At 40.8% G+C, this 19700-nt stretch overlaps 2 protein-coding genes across 8 annotated transcripts in view; one reads left to right on the top strand and one right to left on the bottom strand.

The window, feature by feature from the left end:
• Positions 1 to 6027, bottom strand: part of MCM8 (minichromosome maintenance 8 homologous recombination repair factor) — a 42550-nt gene extending 36523 nt beyond the window's left edge. For 2 of the 6 annotated variants that reach the window (XM_055305984.1, XM_055305975.1), the window contains exons 1-4: positions 4690 to 5409; positions 4308 to 4391; positions 2053 to 2135; positions 1491 to 1640 (exon numbers count right to left, since the gene is read on the bottom strand). In XM_055305984.1, coding sequence (XP_055161959.1) covers positions 1491 to 1640; positions 2053 to 2135; positions 4308 to 4391; positions 4690 to 4942 — 570 coding nt within the window. In that variant the 5' untranslated portion in view covers positions 4943 to 5409. The other 4 variants (XM_055306020.1, XM_055306004.1, XM_055306010.1 and 1 more) reach the window with 4 other exon arrangements.
• Positions 6028 to 6155: 128 nt separating this feature from the next.
• On the top strand, positions 6156 to 18448 carry TRMT6 (tRNA methyltransferase 6 non-catalytic subunit). 2 transcript variants are annotated; one of them, XM_055307936.1, is made up of 11 exons: positions 6156 to 6409; positions 9842 to 9969; positions 11389 to 11498; positions 12065 to 12156; positions 12283 to 12366; positions 12634 to 12758; positions 13503 to 13861; positions 14241 to 14326; positions 15345 to 15447; positions 15551 to 15637; positions 16952 to 18448. In XM_055307936.1, exons 1-11 carry the CDS (start codon positions 6282 to 6284, stop codon positions 17141 to 17143), a joined length of 1494 nt encoding a protein of 497 aa, XP_055163911.1. In that variant the 5' UTR covers positions 6156 to 6281; the 3' UTR covers positions 17144 to 18448. The 2 variants fall into 2 exon arrangements, with proteins under 2 accessions (XP_055163911.1, XP_055163919.1); XM_055307944.1 differs by lacking the exon at positions 11389 to 11498 and having other exon boundaries at positions 6294 to 6409.
• Positions 18449 to 19700: the final 1252 nt, after the last annotated feature.

Below are 19700 nucleotides of genomic sequence, written 5' to 3'. Positions count from 1 at the left end.
ATAACCTCTTGTATATAAAGCAGTATGCTGACAATCTTAAAAGTGAAAACGAGATGCACATATACAGCTATAATTGCTATAAAGACCACAAAGATTTAGAGACAAAATACTATGCAAGTTTTGAAAAAAAGGTCATGAAAAAGGTTTCCTGGTGAGACAATAGTGTCAGGCCCCCCAAATTTGGATATGCAATGCAAGGGGCATTCCACGGTTAAGGGATAGCATGTGCAAGAGATCAGACAATTGAAAGACTCCTGAGGAGAGCTCAGCTTAGCTGAATGGTAGTGAGTGGAAGTGGGGAGGAAGTTGAATCAGATCATGGAAGCCTATAACACCACAAAAAGGATTTAGATTTCACTCTGTAGTAAAGTAACTACAGTTTCCAAAGACAGATCATGTTTTATCAGGTATAGCAACAGTTTAGGAAAGATAATGAAGGTTTAAGACTGAGGCAGTAAAGGTGGAAAAGAAATAGATTTAAGAGATGTTTCAGAAATAGAAATGCAAGCATGTGGTGACTTGGAATATAGAGAACTAATGAGTGAGAGGAGACTGAAGACAACACCAAGGTTTCCAGTCTCAGGTACCAGCAGTGTACACATCTTTGTAACGAACTATTCCTTGCTCCTGGCTACCATTACCTCCTCTGCTCTATGTGCAGTTCTCAGTACCCCCTTTAAGACCCATAATAACTCTACCATCTCTACAAAGTCCTCTGAGCTCTCTCCATTTCTCCCCAGTAACTCTTTATCTCTGAATACAGTATTTTATCTGTGCTTGTTCTGAGATTTACTAGTCTTTTCCTTGAAGCATTTATCTCTTTGCCAGCCTAAATAATAGTTTTACATATATTGTGTCAATTGATCCTGAGAAAAACTCAGGCAGACACAGCACATATTGTTATTTTCAGTTTATATATAGGGACACTCAGGGAGTGTAAGTGACTTGCCTCATGCCACAGAACCTAAATCTGAGTTGCTTTCCAAGTTTGTAACAGATAATATGATCCTGAAGTCTTATCTTCCCTGAGATTGTTTCTAAGGAACTCTTTAATTTCTGTATTATCTTCAATAGACTAAACTAATTCAAATAAATTAAAATAAATGCTATATATATATATTTTTTAAAAGATTTTATTTATTTATTCATGAGAATACACAGAGAGGAGAGAGAGAGGCAGAGACACAGGCAGAGGGAGAAGCAGGCTCCATGCACCGGGAGCCCGACGTGGGATTCGATCCCGGGTCTCCAGGATCGTGCCCTGGGCCAAAGGCAGGCGCCAAACCGCTGCGCCACCCAGGGATCCCCTGAATGCTATATTTAGATAAGCTATTCTATATAAAATAAATGGCATCTATTAAGACAAGACTGTAAGCTTTCAGTCCTAGCCATCTGTTGGTTAAAAACTAAGTATCTTTTAGAGAAGGTACTGTTATTGTAAAATCTTCCTTTAAAATTTTGACAGAAGTCTGCACAAAATAAATATTTACCTGATGTACTGCCAGACCCATGCAAGCCAAGGTTTTCTCAGGTGTATCCCTTAACTCATTTGCTATATTTGGTACCAAGTCAGCCATTTCATTGTCTTCTGTTAGTTCTTTAAAATCCACCAAAATACTTCCCTTTCTTTCTATTTCATCCTATAAGATATTAAGGCATGAACACAATGATGCCTTTTTTGGAGCCAACTATCATAACTAAACATTCAATTACATACTTTGAAAAAGAATATGTTTATATGGTAAAAACAATGGGTACAATAAGCTTTACACCAAGCATATTTACACTATTTAAACTATATTAACTTATTTATGCCTCTACACAACTTTTTGTGGTATTAATACTACTATGCCCAACTGATACAGGAGAAAACCAAGGTACAAAGAATGTAGGTAATACACCGAAGTCCACACTGAGCTAAGTGGCAGAGCTGAGATCTGGATCAAGGCTGTCTGGCTTGTCAGCATCTCCTGATTAATAGCATCTCAAATACATTGTTCAAGAAGATAATATATAAGGTAGACTAGTAGCTTTGTTATACAGGAATCTTACCTTATCGTATAAATCAATACGCCTTGTGAAAAAAATTTCAAATGCTTGAATCTTCTGAATAAAAGGAGAGCTACTGCTGTAAACTAATCCAACAAAATGGCATTAGTACTAATAATCACATGTGTACAGGCATATCTTTCATGAGACGGAAAAAACACTTAACATACATGGTAGAAGACTTTTAACTATTTTGCATTCTGATTACATTTACATAAGAATATATGTAAGTACTGAGTGAATAATTAAGATTCTTTTTTTTTTAAGATTTTTTTATTTATTTATTCATGAGAAACATGGAAAGAGAGAGGCAGAGACACAGAGGGAGAAGCAGGCTCCATGAAGGGAGCCCGATACGGGACTTGATCCTGGGACTCCAGGATCATGCCTCAGGGTCAAAGGTAGGTGACAAACCACTGAGCCACCCAGGGATCCCAATAGTTAAGATTAAAGCAAGTTTAGGTCTGCATAGTCTTAAATGCAAATAGGAAGTATCTCTCTATAAAAGCACCAATATCTGGAAATCTTTGACTGAACCGTGGATACTTAATAGGACCTAGTAGTTCAAATAACTTACATAATAAAGCTTAAAATGAAAACTATAATAAAGCCAAAGCTAGACACATGAACTAAATTCTTATTTAGAAACAGAGCTAACAACAATCAGTCTTTGCAAAGTAAATTCTACTAGTCCAAATTGCCATATCCTGCGATCAGTGGAGACAGACTATTACTTACTTCACTCTAGTCCTAAAACCTTTATACTATAAAGTTCTGTAACATTTTCAAATTGGTCTTCCACAGCGATACAATAACATAAAGTAGTTTGGAAGCAGAGGTGATTAAACCCAAGGCATCTCCTGAACTCCATCTTTAGGACCAGTCTAAAGATCACTTCTAGTGTTCTGGGCTAACTGCCAGGGAAATATTGCATGTTGGTAGCTAATGCATTCGAAAGCAACAAAAGACATATCACTTAGGAAACACATCTGTGTATATAGTAGAAACAGACTCTCAATACAGAATACATTTGTAAAGCACTTTATTCATTCACACTGAGTGCTTCATATGGAGCAAGATCCTTGCCTTTAAAATACACAGCCTAGGGATCCCTGGGTGGCGCAGCGGTTTAGCGCCTGCCTTTGGCCCAGGGCGCGATCCTGGAGACCCAGGATCGAATCCCACATTGGGCTCCTGGTGCATGGAGCCTGCTTCTCCCTCAACCTGTGTCTCTGCCTCTCTCTCTCTCTCTCGCTCTCTCTCTGTGTGTGTGTGACTATCATAAATAAATAAAAATTAAAAAAAAAATTAAAAAAAAAATACACAGCCTAGTGTACACATAACCCGTAACTCATAAGACATAATAAACATAAAAACTGTAAAAACCCAGGAAAGACTAGTCTCCAAACCTCTAAATATGTGTATGTTAGCTGATGTTCTTGATTATAAAAGGGGAGATTCCTTAAGTGTGTTTCTACACAAACCTGTGTTGGTGGTATCTCAGTTCCAAGCCCACCCTCCTATTTTTCTGCTCTGTGATGCTGTAATTGAGATCTGCACAGTGCATTTTCCAGATTTCTTTTAAGCTCTGCCAATTGGAGCCACTTTAAAGACTGGAAGGTGGCAAGAAAGAAGGATTTTATTTTTGTTTCTAATTCTTTGCAGCATCTCTCCAGCTGCAGAAAATAGCTACAATTCCAGCCTCCAGCTATAAGCATCAACTGTGCAATCCTCCCACTGGAGTTACCAGCAACAACTAGCTTCATTCACTGCAGTGATCTGAGCACAGATTAGAAGGGTACCCTTTAGAGGTCCAAGTACTAAGTACTACTTTGAGGGGACCCCTCAGTAGCTGAAGCAACAGCTGTTCCTCTGAATTCCTAGGTCCTAGCAACCTCAGAACTTCTTACCTTTTGTACCCTCAGCCATAAGAATAGATGCTGCTTCCAGAAGTTACTATTAGCTGGGCCAGGCTTATCTCAATACTCCTCTTTTGCTCTTTTAGACTTCCATCTGTATATTCAATTCCCCGTATTAAATCCCCTTTTGAAATACCTAATGTAGTTTCTGCTTTCCTAATTGATAGAAAACCTAAAAATAATTCTTGAAACATGATTTAATTGTTTGAGTGAATTAAAATTAAAGAAGGTGGTATCTATCAATAAGCCAAATGAATTATAGTAATAATACGAGATGTAACATCCAAAGACAAGTTATGAAAATAGAATTTACAATACTTTTTGCACTTTTAACTCTACCTTCGGAGAAATAAAGCTTCCAGCCTTTATATGGTATGAACTGGTCCAATGTTGATTGTAGTAGTGAAGACTGTGAGGTTTGTTCTGAAGAAAACAGAATACACTAATAAGTAGAAATAGTATATGTGCTGCCAAAGCAAGCACTAGCTCAGTAGAAATAGAACATTTTTTCTAATTTGCTTCTCCTTCCAACAATGAGAAATTGATATGATATTACTAGTTGCAGGTAAAGTTAGAGGTTTCAGTGAAAACGTTGGATTTAATGTTTAAATACTATTTTAAGGAGTAACATCATATAAGACTCAAATTTAAGTTAAACTGCTCTCTGTAGGACCGGCAGTTTCCTTCATGAAGGAAAAAAAAAAATTGAACAATTTTTGACCTCCTCTACCAGAAGTATGTTTTCTCATGGTTTTATTCAGATCGGGTCTGTGTTCTTTTTCTCTCCATTGTCCTGTGAAGCTCCCACCACTTCTTCCTCTTTTCCAGCTTTGAAATCTTCCTCGTCCAAATCCTCTGCCTCTATAGTCTCCATTCATATTTTCTAAAAGATAAAGACCAAAAATAAATCTCATCAAAATTACAGTGAAAATAGTGTTAAGAATGTAGTAACATAGTAAATACAAAATTAACATATTCTAATTTGAGATTAACAAACAGGCCTGCAACAGTGCAGCCTCAGACACTCCAGTTACTTTAACAGTTACTTATTTCCATCTAAGTTTTTATTTAAATCCCAGTTAGTTAACATAGAGTGTAGTATGTTTCAGTGACTCAACACTACCATACAACCCCAGGGCTCACCACAAGTGCACTCCTTAATTTCTATCACCTATTTCACCACCCACCTCCTTCTGGTAACCATCAGGTTTTTTTCTCTATAGCTAAGAGTCTGTTTCTCGGTTTGTCTCTCTCTCTTTTTCCCCCACTTTGCTCATTTGTTTCTTAAATTCCACATAAGAGAGGCACCTGGGTGGCTCAATGGTTGAGTGTCTGTCTGCCTTTGGCTCAGGGCGTGATCCCAGGGTCCTGGGATCGAGTCCCACATCAGGGTCCCTGTGGGGAGCCTGCTTCTCTCTCTGCCTCTTTCTGTCTCTCATGAATAAATAAAATCTTACCAAAAAAAAAAAAATCAAACTGTTTGATAGCAGTACTGAGCTCCCAGCTCCGTCTTCAGACTCCCGCGTGAAGCGCTACTTTGAGAACACTACATGCCACACCTTTTAGAAATGAGATGAGAGTGAGAATACCTAGTAAAGAATTCAAAAACAAACTCAAGAAGGACTGTAGAACCGAACCCACGGGTGGGTCCGCTGTGCTTCGTTAAATACCCTCCTTCATTTACATCTCCTCAAGCTGTTCTGACTTGCAAAGGATATAGGTCTCAAAGCTCTCAGTTCTCAGTGGGGCAGGCTCCCGGGTGGCAGCAGGTGCACTCCGCTTGGCTCTCCCTTACTCCAGGGGGAAATAGGCGGGGCCGGGAAGAGACTGGAGTCCGACGTCCTCAGGTGACTCCTGCCCAAGTCCCTTCAGTCGCAGTCCTTCTGACGTCCCCGCGCGGGGCCAAGTCTCCCGTGTTGGAGCCGCTCGGAGACCTCAGTTCCTCACGACACTTCGCAGGCTCTCGGGAAGATATTTATTTAGCTACTCACGCTGAACTCACCTGCTTCCAAAATCTTTTTTGGCGCGTTTTGTGACGTAACTTCCGTCCAAGGAGCGGCGAGACGAGAGGGAGCGGAGTGCAGCCAATCAAGGAGTTCGGCCAGGCGGAAGCTGCGAGGCTCCCGGAAACTGTCGGGAGGGTCCGACCGGAAAGCGGAAGCGGCGCGCAGCACGTGGGGGCGGTGCCGGCCGGAGGCTCCTACGTCCGTTCGGCTTGCGGTAGTGAGGGTGGACGCGGCGACCGCGGAGGACGAGGGGCGGGGCGCGGGGGACGCGAGAGGCGCTGAAGCGCGGGGAGAGCGGCTGAGCTCCATGGAGGGCTCAGGAGAGCCGCTGGACCCACAGCCACCGCATCCCGGGGACCACCGCATCCGTGACGGCGACTTCGTGGTGCTGAAACGGGAAGATGTGTTCAAAGCGGTGCAAGTCCAGCGGAGGAAGTAAGTCAGGTGGCTGGCCTTCGGGGTCGCCGTCCCCGTTTTCTAGATACCCCTTCCCTTCAGGTCTTCCCACAGAGCATCTCCCGCCAGGGTCCCGTTCTTGATTCTCTAGTTCCCCAACCTCCTCCTTCCCTTGGTCTTCCCACAGCGGCCTTTTCCCCCAAAGTCCCATTCTCGGCCCTCCGCGTCCCATTCTCCCCTATTCCTCCAGTCTTCCCGCAGAGTGCCCCCTACATGGTTTCAAGCTGGCCTTCTGCCTTCAGCATCCATCTCGTTCCGCAGGGCCCCTTTCCCATCCTTGCCCCTCGGATGCTCCGGTGCTCTCCCCGCCCCGCCCCCCCCACGCGTCCTTCTCCCTCTGTCCAGGGTTCTTCCACGTCGGTGAGACGTTCTCTCCTCTTATCTCACAGAACCCATCAATCATCCTCTGATATCCTTGCCTCTCAGGGTTCTCCCCTTCCCTACCGTTTCCCCATAGACCATCCTTTCACCCTGTTCCCCCTCAGCAGGATCAATCCCACAAAAATGAAATCTCTGCAACCTTTTCTGCCCCTTAGGCTCTTTTCTCTATCCAAACTGGAATAATTGTTTACACCTAATTACATCGGAGAACAACTTCTCATAGCACGTAGGATCACTCTAGGGTTCCCTCACTTTATGGGAAGGGATGTGAGGTCTAGGAAAGTTAAATTCCCCAAAAGCAATTCGCTCAGGGTCTCAAAACTTGAAATTAGGCTTGATTTGTGAACCTACTGGTTAGTTATAACTCTGCTTTAATATTAGAGAAGTGGGAATTTTTCGTGACTTCACGGCAGGGATGTTGAGGTTGCTAAACCCCAACAGCTCATTCATGCTGAAAATCTGTTGAGATATTTCAATTAGTTATCTGAAAAGTACAACCAAGCTTTCTTTTGAGTTAGCTTATTATAGTACTTTTGACAATGAAATAAGTTGAGTTCAGTGTAAGGAGAACAGCTTTCTGCAGACCATAGGTTTGGTAGTGGTAGATTTGGAGTTTCTAAGAGTGCACGTGAGATGAATGATTTTACTCCTGTGTGAATCAAACTGTTGGCTGGTATTTAAAGTGAAACAGGTATCATTAGAAAATAGTCAAGTAACAGTTCCCAAAGCACCATACTGGTGACAACCAAGTTTTATTGCACGAGAATCAATTTAGTAAAGACAAAGAAATACGGGGTGGGGGGGGTAGTTCCCTTTAGTCCAGAAATGTGATATCTGCACGATTTTCTTTTTAGAATTTCCGATTAGAAATATGGTTCAAGTATGTATTTTTTGGAAAGAGCCAATACTACTTATTTAAATTTTATAATTGAACAGTGCAGCACAGCAGTGCAGCAAAGTCCTTGTAAGTTTGATGAATGCTTCCAGAGTTTATACAGCTGTACAGTGACCATACGGGTGAAACTCTGGTCTTCTTTCCTTTTTCATACTGCCCTTTTAAGTTGCTTGATTTTAAAATGTGACTGTTAATGTGCTCTTTTAGACAAGAGCTTTTTCATTACCAACAAGGCAAATAGTAGCATCTTCATTTCTAAAAGGTACTTTGTAACCATACTAGACATATTTATTTGGAAACACTTTTCATTACTTCTCTTGGCAGAAGCCAGTACATTAATTTCCATTTTATTCAATAAATGATCCTCTGAGTTCATCTACACTACAGGGCAGACTCTCCCTTCACTCTTCTTTGGGTCTGTACACATCTGATTGAGCAGAAACGATCGTGACTCACTGAGGAGACTTAGCAAATCCTACTCCTTCTCAGTGAAAACATGGCACCACATTCTTCTGCCTGGTCCCCATTTTCCTGATTGGGGCAGTGATGTCTTGTCACATATCAGTTTGAGTGATCTACTCTTCTTTCCATATCAGACCAGCTACCAGAAGGGTAAATCCTACCCAGCTCAGCCTCAGTGTTTCATTAGCACCAGGATGCTCAAGGGATGAGAGTATGGGATGTAGATCTGGGCTAAACTGAGTTTCAACTTGGATTGACTGGATGTATGTCAGCAAATATTTTGAGAGTGCGTTATGTTCTGTTATGTTTTAGAAACGAGGCACTTAGCAAAGAATAAGAATTGATCCTATATATGGATCACTTAGGATCTCATGGAGTTCACTCAGATGGTTCAAGTGAAGAGATTTAATGAAGATGTGACACATACACATACAGTGATGTGGCAAGATTTAGAGAACCAACAGAGAGTGGGAATGCACCCAGGGTCTATCAGTGGTGGGAAACTTTTGGCAAGGGAGGTTGGGTGATGTGGTCTATGGGTTCTGTCATAGACTCCTGGAGCACAGAGAAAGGGAAAGAAGGTGTGGGGTGGGGCCCAAACAAAATTAACCAGTATGTGTCTTCCAGGATTCAGAGTTCTGTGGACATGGGCCATATCCTAAAACTAAGGGGGGCTTCGTGAGATCCATTGGTCTTTCCTGGAGCAGACTGTGTGGTAGAGTAGAAGGAACCAGGCTTTGGGGTCAGGCAGACCTGGATTTTAATCCTGATTCCCACTTTCTAAAGGTGTATCTTGGACAAGATACTTTTCCCTAAGCCTCAGATTGTTCATCTGGGAAGAGCTATGTCCTAGGATTACTGTGAGAATTAAATTTAAAAAAAAAAAAGAAACACGCTGGCACGTACTGCCTAGCTACTGGTCAACACTCAGCAGATATTAGTTTTCTTTTTATGTGTGTGTAGGACTTTCCTTTTAAATGATAATAAGATAAAAATCCAGGTAATGGGGAAAGCTGAGGCTGCCTGATCCTCAGTAGAGCATTGTCAGTGTTAGGCAGCATTTCCAAACGGTATAGAATATCAGTAATGTTTATTTGTAAATATATTTGCCTTTATTGGATAATTTTTTTTGTTTGTAGTCACCACACCCAATGTGAACTCATGACCCTGAGATCAAGAGTCTCATGCTCTACTGACTAACCCTGGTTTTACTAGATAATTTTTTTAAAAAATAGCCAGTTAGACCAGGGAATTTGTTAAATCCCTGTCATCTCAATGACTGTTCAGTTTTGCGAGTTTCTCGCTAGAGTTGCAAGGGGTGTTAGACTGTGTGTCTAGTGGCCTGACAGTGACTTTATGCTTTATGCTATTCATGAGATCCACAAAGCTGTGAGTTTGGACGTCCTGTCAGTGCAAATTGGAGTCAGAACAAGGCCTCAGAAGAGGAGTGTCTTCTGTCCTTGTTTCTCCTTCCAAGTTCAGTGTTTTTGTGGGTTCTTACTAATTTTATGTCTCTGCCCCAGCCCAGTTCTCTCTAGTTCACTTGTCAGTTTATGCTCAGAGATAACGCTGATCATTCTTTATGGAGACCAGTTTTGAAATAAACTTGATTGAGCCTATCTTTTCTATGCTGAATGCAAATGAGGTTCAGCTAATTGCATTTTCTTCCCCAGAAAAGTGACTTTTGAAAAACAGTGGTTCTATCTGGATAACATCATTGGCCATAGCTATGGAACCACATTTGAAGTGACCAATGGAGGAAGTCTTCAGCCTAAGAAGAAGAAGGAAGAGCCTACTTCAGGTACACTATTTTGAATATATGAAATAGGTGCTCTTGAGCTGGCTAGTCAGAAACCTGTCAACCCCAATTTTAAAATGCTAACCCAGGCTATCCCCAAAGAAATGTAAACTTATAATCTAAGAACTGTAGCTTGGTGGAATGAAGCAAGGTCTGCCTTTGGCTTTGGGTCCCTGGATTCTGGCTCCAGCCCATCACTAACCGGCTTTCTGATGTTGGGCCAAATTTTTAATCCTAGAAGAATCCTTGCTAGTTTGGTGCGAGAACAGGTAGAGTCCTTTCAGTGCCCAGAAGTTACATAACAGCTGCAGGCAGTTAGCATGTAGGGTAGGAGTAAGAGTCTGGCTTTGACTTTAACTGACTATGTTTAAGTTCCAAGTTCATCACTTGCCTTGTAACCTTAGGCAGGTTACTTGGTTTCTCTAGGGCTTGTATCTTCATCTGTAAAATGGAGCCATAAATACATTTTATGTCAAGGCTATAGCCAGTGTTCAGTCATATAACACATAGAAAGGTCTTAACCATGCTTTGCCTATAGCAAAGACCTCATAATTTTAGTTGTCATTGTTAATTAAATACTATAACACTTGTTAAAATAAATGTACCTGAAATATTTTATTAATAAAATAAAATAATTAATTTTTAGAACCAAACAACTAAAATACTAACCAAATCAAAGTTTTGGTTCAGACCAGTTAATAAAATGCCTTTACTCTAACCTCCATATTTTTATTTAGCACCAAATATGTTCCAGGCATGATTAGGCACTGTCCAAGTCGTCTTATTAAATGTACTGAGCAGTGGGGAACACCAAGAATGAGTAGACAAACAGCATACTTGCAGATGGTGATATGTGCTGTGAAGATGGTAAAGCAGGGAGGTATACTGGAGGCTGATTGGGTGAGACATGGCTGAGATAATGATGAGCTCAGCCCTGAGTTATGGGAAGGACCTAGGCAGAGATCTGTCATGAAAGCAGTGCCAAGTGGAGGGAGCAGCAAGTGCCAAAGCCCTGTGGTGAGCCTGTGCTTGGTTTAAGGAACAGGAGGGCAGTGTGGCTGAAGTACAGGGGTAGTTAGAAAAGGTAGTCAGGGGCCAGAACATATACAACCTTGCAGATATCTTTAGAATTGTAATTGTAAGAAGCCACTGTTTTGTGCATGGGAGGATTCGATGAGCCAGTTTGCATTTTACAAGGAGAATACTCTAGGTGTCTGGGTGGATTGTAAGGCAAGAGTGGGAGCAAGAAGATGAGTTAGAGAGTGGAACAGTCACAGCAAGAAAGGATAGTGGATGAGAGGTGGGTCGGGGAGACAGTGGAACTTGAGTGGCTGATGTGCTGAATGTGGACATGACCTTAGAGGAAGAAAGATCTTAAATAACTTCAGATCAGAAGTGTCATTAAGCAATTTCCTTCTTTAGAGACCAAAGAAGCAGGCACTGATAATCGAAATATAATTGATGATGGGAAATCTCAGAAACTTACTCAAGATGACATAAAAGCTTTAAAGGACAAAGGCATTAAAGGAGAGGTAATGTTCAAAGGACATTGTGTTTTGTTTTTGTTTTTGGTATTGAGGAAATTGCTTGGTTTCTAAAGCAGGATTTACTTAAGGTGAAACATAAAAATACTGTTTTTCTATTAGAAATAGTTTGACATGTACATGCCATTCCATATATCGGAGATTTCATTTCTTATATGCAGGAATGTAAGTGAGTGACATTACTGATACTATTAGCAAAAGAGAATTTAATAATTTTGGGTGCATCAGAGCTTAACTTGGTTCATTTTCAGTAATGTTTTCAGCCAGTATCTTCAGAAATGACTGTTGCTTTTACTCCCCTTTTCCCTTTATCATGTATCTCTGTTTTGTGGGGGGGTGTTTTTTAACCCTATTTTAAGTGCAGGTACAAAGTACTTGTATTTTATACAAATTCTAGATAGAATAAAAAGAAATGCCGTTTATTCATTTGGACTTCTGTGGAAAAGGGACTGGAAAATCAGACCTTTGGATACATTCTAGGGTAAGAAACCTCTGAAGTTATCATTTCAGTGGAAATAAAATTTCAGAAAATCTGCTTGTTCCTTTTCTTGTAGGAAATAGTTCAGCAGTTAATTGAAAATAGTACAACATTCCGAGACAAGACAGAATTTGCTCAAGATAAATATATAAAAAAGAAGAAAAAGAAGTAAGTGGATTTTGTTTGAAAAGAATGAAAGTATCAAATCATTATAAATTTCTGAAGTATATTTTCAAAATAAAATATTTTTAAGCCAGTTTTTAAAAACTAACGTCCTCTGTTTTCTTCCTCCAGGTATGAAGCCATCATTACTGTTGTGAAGCCATCCACTCGCATTCTTTCAATTATGTATTATGCAAGAGAACCTGGAAAAATTAAGTACGCTTTGTTTCCTTTCAAAAATATAATTGGGGGAAAATATATCTTTAAGAAAAGTCATGATTTTAAGTAAAATGAAAAACTTGTTCACCTGCATAAAGTGTCCTCCTACCTCATAAACTGTAAGTTCTTTTTACTGTGCCTCCAAAGCAATCTATAATCTTATCAACATAATTTTTGTGAAACATACAAACAAAACTTAAAAAAATGATTAGAGTAGCTGGCTCTGCTTAGCTAAAAATAAATGAATCATTCTTTTTTCCTCAGCCACATGAGATATGATACACTAGCCCAGATGTTGACCTTGGGAAATGTCCGTGCTGGCAATAAAATGATTGTAATGGAAACTTGTGCAGGCTTGGTGCTGGGTGCAATGATGGAACGGATGGGAGGTAAGATGTAACATTTTCAGGTTCATTAAAGCACCACCATGATGTGAGTAGAAGGGCCTAAAAACTCAAACACACAGAGAGTGAGGCTGAGTTCCGGCAAGATTAATGACATGGTTTGTGTGGGCCCACACAGCCCCAGTCCCTGGGACCTTCCCATAGAGTCCACATCTCCCTGCCAGTGCTGTGTTGGTGCCCCTGGATGGCAATTGCCCTTTCCAGTTTCAGCATCAGTGGGGATGTTTTTGAAGCCTTTGGCTGGCTTAGACCTCCAGGACTGTGATTTCAGTAAATTTTTGGATAGCTGGTGCTCATTTTTTTGGCCTGAATTGAGGAATTGGATGAGAAGAACACAAGGGGTGTATCTTGTCCTGGAAGAGCACAACACAGCCTGGTTTGCCTGCCCTCCCTCTAACCCTGTGGCAGATGAGAACTTTCAGCTGCTCTGAATGAGGATTGGATTGGCAGAAAGCTAAGAGCCAGTCACCAATTATGTGACACCCAAATTTTGGGTGATCTCAGGGTTTTAACCATAGTGTCAAGTGGGGGTTCATATGTTTTGGGATGATATTTCCTTCACTGAGAGTATTCATATACTGGAAAGACCTGCAGAGGAGCTGCATCATCCTATAGCCCCTGAACAGAGTTGAGACCTTCAGTCTCCATTCTGTGGAGGACTCTTGAGTATTTGCAGAGTCTAGAGTCACCTCCATCAAGCAGATTTTTTTTTTTTTTTAATCTCTTCAGGTTTTGGTTCCATTGTTCAGTTGTACCCTGGAGGTGGACCTGTTCGGGCAGCAACAGCATGTTTTGGATTTCCCAAATCTTTCCTCAGTGGTCTTTATGAGTTTCCACTCAACAAAGTGGACAGTCTCCTAAATGGAACATTTTCTGTGGAGATGTTAGCTTCAGAGCCTAAAGACAGTGCATCAGTTGAAGAAAGTAATGGGACTCTGGAGGAAAAACAGACTTCGGAACAAGACAATGAAGACAGTGTGGCAGAAGGCCCAGAGAGCCATCACCCACCAGAACAGGAAACAATGGAAATCATCTCTCAAGATCCAGAATATAAGGAGCCTAAAGAGAGAGGAAACAAAAAGGATTATGTAAGTGTTAAGAGTCCCCCTTACCTTCATAATATTCCCTTCAGAGTTTCAGTTAACTTCATTTTAGCACAGATTTGGTTTGGCTTTGGAGCATCAGTGCCCAAGGTAATAAATGCCAAAACGGATGGAGAAAGTGTGTGTGGGTGTACACACATGTGTGGTGTATTCTTTGGGATGGAGCTTTAGGATCCAGAAACATTGTATAGACAGGTTCTGATGGTCCTATTACAAATGGGTTTGTGTTTTCAACCTCCTCATGAATGACCTTCTTGCTTTAGTCCAAATTGATAAATACGTTGAAATGTTTTGACAGACCAGCATTTCCATAAACCTGACTGAATGACCTAAGTACATTAATTTCTTCTTTTTCTTCTTGAAGATTCAGGAAAAGCAAAGGAAACAAGAAGAGCAAAGGAAAAGACATTTAGAGGCTGCTGCTCTGCTGAGTGAAAGAAACGCAGATGGGTGCGTTGATGAAAGAATGCAGATATCTGGGTGTTCGTGGGCTCTGCTTCAAACAGCTTAGAATTCTCTGCCTATCTGCTTTGATTATAGCTGAAGCAGAGATGATGATTCTGTCTTGATTTTTTAAAGAAAGGAGGCTGCATCTGGTGGAGGTGGGGAAATTGGTTGTGCTGGTTTCAGAGTTTTAGAATAAATTTGAAATTTCTCTAATGACAGTGTATCAAATGAGTCTGTGTAGTCCTGCTACATCTAAGGAGTGGGGTATTCAAATTGATGTATTAATGGCTAATTAGGTAAAGGCTAAGGAAAACCTGACAGGAGGTGTAGAATCAGAGATCTGCCAAGCCAGAATTACAGTGTTGGATTTGTTTCCAGGTGATTTTTTTTTTTTTATATATAATCAAGAATGTCATTAAATGCTACCTAGAGTTGCCAAGGACCACAAGAGCTTTTTTTTTTTAATTAATTTTTTATTGGTGTTCAATTTACCAACATACAGAATAACACCCAGTGCTCATCCCGTCAAGTGTCCCCCTCAGTGCCCGTCACCCATTCACCCCCACCCCCCAGCCCTCCTCCCCCTCCACCACCCCTAGTTCATTTCCCAGAGTTAGAAGTCTTTATGTTCTGTCTCCCTTTCTGATATTTCTCACACATTTCTTCTCCCTTCCCTTATATTCCCTTTCACTATTATTTATATTCCCCAAATGAATGAGAACATACACTGTTTGTCCTTCTCCGATTGACTTACTTCACTCAGCCACAAGAGCTTTTAATTCGTTTTGTGTTTCTTAGAAAGTAATAGCTCACGATTTTATTTATTTATTTATTTATTTATTTATTTATTTATTTATTTATTTATTTATTTATTTATTTTGGAATTTGGAGAATATTGTATTTAAAGGTCTTCCCTGTATGAGTCATGGCAAATGAATAGATGATCGTTTTAAGTGCATTTTAAAATCTATGCACTGCTTTGCCGAGTAGAGAAGTAATTTGTCTAATGTTTTCCTTGCAGTTTAATTGTAGCTAGTCGTTTCCATCCCACTCCACTGCTGCTGTCTTTGCTGGACTTCGTGGCCCCTTCAAGACCGTTTGTGGTCTACTGTCAGTATAAAGAGGTAATGCTGACATGGAACAGACGGGAGTTCTTTCATCTGCATGTTAATACTCAAATCGCCGCCCTCAAAGTCGTTCTTAATAGAACTCTGTTTATGCCTTTAGCCTCTGTTGGAATGCTACACAAAACTGCGGGAAAGAGGAGGCGTCATCAACCTCAGGCTGTCTGAAACCTGGCTTAGGAATTACCAGGTATGTGTACTTAACAGCAGTTCCAGGGAGCTGATTCTCCTGAGTCGCTCTGGCTCTTTGCAGTAGTGCCAGAAGTTGTTAAATAGAGATACCCCTATTTCTGTCGACAGAGATGAAAGACTCTCCTGCCTATAACTCAGAGAAAGTGCCCTGGGTTTTCCTGACCCTTTTTCCTCCTTTCATGTCAGGGTCTATCACTCTGTAACTCCAGGCCAGAAACACAAACAGTTATGGTTCTTGTTTCTCCAAGGCCTTGAGATCACTGTAGAAGGGAATAACTGATAATAGCAAAATCCCTAGGTCAACAAGAAAATGACTCTCTCCTCTTTGCTGGGATGTCTTTGTAGCAGGTTTTCAGGATTTACTGGTGGGCTCCATGTCAGTTCAGGTCCTTTGGAAGGCATGTGCTAAGATGAAATTAGAAGTGGGAAGGGATTTATTGGGGAGGATGCCTCTGAAAGATGAGGGGGAGAGGGAGCAGGATCAGATGGGAAAGCCCTCAGACCATGGCAGATGTCTGATTGCTATAAAGAAGGGAGACAAAGGAAGATGGAGAGGAAGAGCCTGCAGCCCTGCCTTCAGAAAGTCTCAGCCAGGATGATGGGGAAAGCTAGAGCAAAGATTGCCCATTAAAGGAGCCCTGTATTGGGCAGAAATGTTGCGGTCCTGGGTACCCATGCTCAGTAATCGACTTGGAGCAGCCCATGGCCTCCCTGGGTCTAAAGCTGCAGAGGATCCCAAAGAGCAGCAGCTAGAGGCTTTCTGCTGCCTGAACTCCTCGCAGCCAGTTCCCTCTTGAAGGGAGATCTGAAGGAACACCTCCATGGCTGCCACAGGCCCTGCCCTGCTGCTTGGACATGGTACTACATAATCCAGAATACTCAAAGCCCTGAATGGACCCTGCCCGTTAGAGTTAACAAGGTATCAGGGAAAGGAAGCTCTGGATATATGTCTAGTAACTACTTCTCCATGGACCCAAGCTCCACCGTTGGCCATGAAGCTTCCTGGAGCCAATAGAAAGAAAGGTATGCACAGGCCCAGTGGACTACACAAACATTTGCTCATTTGCCACCAGAGACTCGCCTCAGGTTTGAGAGCCACAGCTTCAGTTTTATCTTTCAAAAGAAAATCATTTAAGCCAATTTCTACACTTTCATCTGCACTATCAGGTGAAGGAAAGGAGCTCTTTAGGAAGTGGTCCAATTAAATCTTTAAGAGAATCTCTGTCCTTTAAATTCAGATGTATGGCCTGTGTATTGTTAGCATGTGCTTTATCTGCTTAGGAAAACATGAATGTCTTTCTGTCTTGATTAGGTTTTGCCAGATCGAAGTCATCCCAAACTACTGATGAGTGGAGGTGGGGGGTACCTCCTCTCAGGCTTCACTGTTGCCATGGATAACCTTAAAGCAGACCCCAGTCTCAAATCCAACGCAAGCACTTTAGAATCAAACAAGACTGAAGAGCCAGCAGCGAAAAAACGGAAATGCCCAGAGTCTGACTCTTAAACTTTCAAAAATTGCTCTGATTTTTGTCCTCAGGCATTATACAGTTAGTAATTTGACTTTAAATGCCATTACTAATCGTTTTCTCATATTCTGAAAGTAAGAATGTGTCTATACACTTGTTCCTGGGAAGAACAAGTAAGCCTTTGTCCACCTCTGACACAGATAAATTTGGTCTGTCAGAACATCGAGCCAAAACACCCAAGTCTGGGGTGTATGCAGTGGACTGGTATGTATGGCCAATTCTGTTTATTTCACAAAAATCCTCTAAGTACTTTTAGTACTCTGAAAATATCTTGAGAATTTAGACCTCCTAAAAATATATTTATACAAGACTTTGTTTATATGTTAAGCTAAGTGGAATAACACAACATACCTAAAACTTGGGTACTGAAAGCCAGAATCTGTGGAAGAAATTTCTCGTGTTCATTCCACCGTCTTAAACCGAAGCAATATGGCTGTGTGAGTGTGTGAGATTTACAGTACCAAAAATGTCCTCCCTGTTCCCTCCAGTGGAATAAACTTTTTTTAAAACATTAGGTTTTTTTTTTTTTTTAATTTTAATAGTTGACAACTTAGGAAAGTTCTGAGTATTTATTTTACTGCTTTTTTTGTCGATACACAAAGGTGTAGTAGGGTACTTTTTTGTGTTACTTTTCTCATCCCCTCATTCTTTGTTCCAAAACAAGTGACTATAATTTTTGTGTACTATTGAATTAAAGGAAACAGCGAAGGTTTTTTTTCCCCAACCAGGGACTTACAGAGCTACACCCCCACCCACACACGTTTGTGGTTGTTGGTATATATACATATATATATATATATATATATATATATATATATTTATATATACATATGGAAACAATGCACTATCTATATGATCTATGACAAGTTTAGTGCAGGGCTTAGACCAGTTCTCATTGCATTAGTGTCACTCCTTGTCAAATGTATTTTAAAGTGCCTTTTTTGGTGATTATTAATGCTGGTTTGTTGAGCTCTGGCATGATTAGGTGGTTAGCCTTTCTAAGCTCTGGAAACATATAATCAAATTTGGTCATCTACTGCAGCCAAGGAAAGTATTTAGAGTAAGCCACAGCTCTTGTCTTGCTCACTAAACATGCTCATACTGTGTGTTGTTCACAACATTATAGCATAGATGCAGATCATCCAGCAAGGAGCATCTCAGAAAAAAAATTACATTTTCCTAGTAGCATGTACTATCCTGATAATGGTCAGTGTGATTGCCAAGAGTTTTGATTCCTTTTTCTTAAAACAATTGCTTTTAAAGAATAAAAGTGTTTCTTATTATGATTCGTCTGATTTCCATTAATGATGTGGTCAGTGACCCCACATTCACTGGCTTTCAGCTGATTGTGGTATGTGATCTGTCAAAGAAAACGTGCCCAAATTGACACCTCACTGAACACATCCTTGTAAACAGTCATCATCCACATACAATCAGTCGAGTTTTATCAAGGAGAACACGTGTGCACAGACTGAATTCAGTAGTGGCAGGTCTCCACTGGTTGCTGTTAGAATCCTCTCCTACTTGGGATTCATCCAGTTTTCAAGTCCCATTTCATTTCACTCATTCTGGAAGTCTGCACTACCAAGGCCTTGTGCATCCATGTAGCTGCCCCTGGAGTTGACTTGTGAATTCATATGCCAGCAGCAAAAGTTAGTGTTAACCTGCATTATTTTTTTCTCTTGCATAAAATTTACTTCATCTTCGAAGACTGATGCTTAATTCAATAACTTGAAAACCTAGTATGTGCGAAGATTCCCTGGAGGGCTTATTAAACCCAAATTGTGTAACACCTCAAAGTTTCTGATTCAGTAGATCTGGGGTGGGGCAAAAAATTTGCATTTCTTAGAAGTTTCCAGGTGATGCTGCTGGCCCAGGGACCACTGCTTGAGAAACACTCCTGTGTGTGCACCCACATCAAGAGCTTGGCAAAATACTTGATGCTTTTGTCTTGTTTGTAAAGTGGATATTCATTTTTGTAGCAAATGAATGGATAATTGTATGACTTCTGGAGATCTAGCCACCAGGAGAATTATGTGAAATAACACTTTAATAAGTGGCAATCAGAAAATAAAGACAAAAATTTTGTAATGTCCACCTTATTTCTTTACTGGGTTAGGATCTTGGAAATATACAGTGGTGCCAATTAGATGATTTTGTAGCTTAGAGGTACACTAATATTGTGTGAAGCATATCCCCCCACCTTTGTCAAATTATAATTGACATGTAACATTGTGTAAATTGGGACACCTGGATGGCTCGGTTGAACATCTGACTCTTGGTTTTGGCTCAAGTCATGATCTCAGGGTCCTGAGATTGAGCTCCGCATCAGGCTCTGCACTTAGTGGGAGTCTGCTTGAGATTCTTTCCCTCTGCCCCTGCTCCCAGTCATGTGTGTACTCTTTCTCCCTCTCTAAAATAAATATTTTTTAAAAACCAGTAACAACATTGTGTAAGTTTAAGGTATATGACATGTTATTTTGATACACTTAATATACTGCAAAGTGATTACCACCATAGCCTTAGCTGACACCT

The sequence above is a fragment of the Nyctereutes procyonoides genome, unplaced genomic scaffold, assembly GCF_905146905.1.
Source record: "Nyctereutes procyonoides isolate TBG_1078 unplaced genomic scaffold, NYPRO_anot_genome, whole genome shotgun sequence".
Taxonomy (NCBI): Eukaryota; Metazoa; Chordata; class Mammalia; order Carnivora; family Canidae; genus Nyctereutes; species Nyctereutes procyonoides.
Note: the sequence above shows the minus strand (reverse complement) of the source record. Positions and strands in the feature narration are given on the sequence as shown.

What these genes read in the sequence shown, in the direction of transcription:
- TRMT6 (XM_055307936.1), top strand. Translation starts at nt 6,282, where the DNA reads ATGGAGGGCTCAGGAGAGCCGCTGGACCCACAGCCACCGCATCCCGGG. An exon ending in AATGATGGAACGGATGGGAG is followed by an intron (nt 12,759 to 13,502) that starts GTAAGATGTAAC and finishes TAATCTCTTCAG; the next exon opens with GTTTTGGTTCCATTGTTCAG. An exon ending in AGTGAAAGAAACGCAGATGG is followed by an intron (nt 14,327 to 15,344) that starts GTGCGTTGATGA and finishes TTTTCCTTGCAG; the next exon opens with TTTAATTGTAGCTAGTCGTT.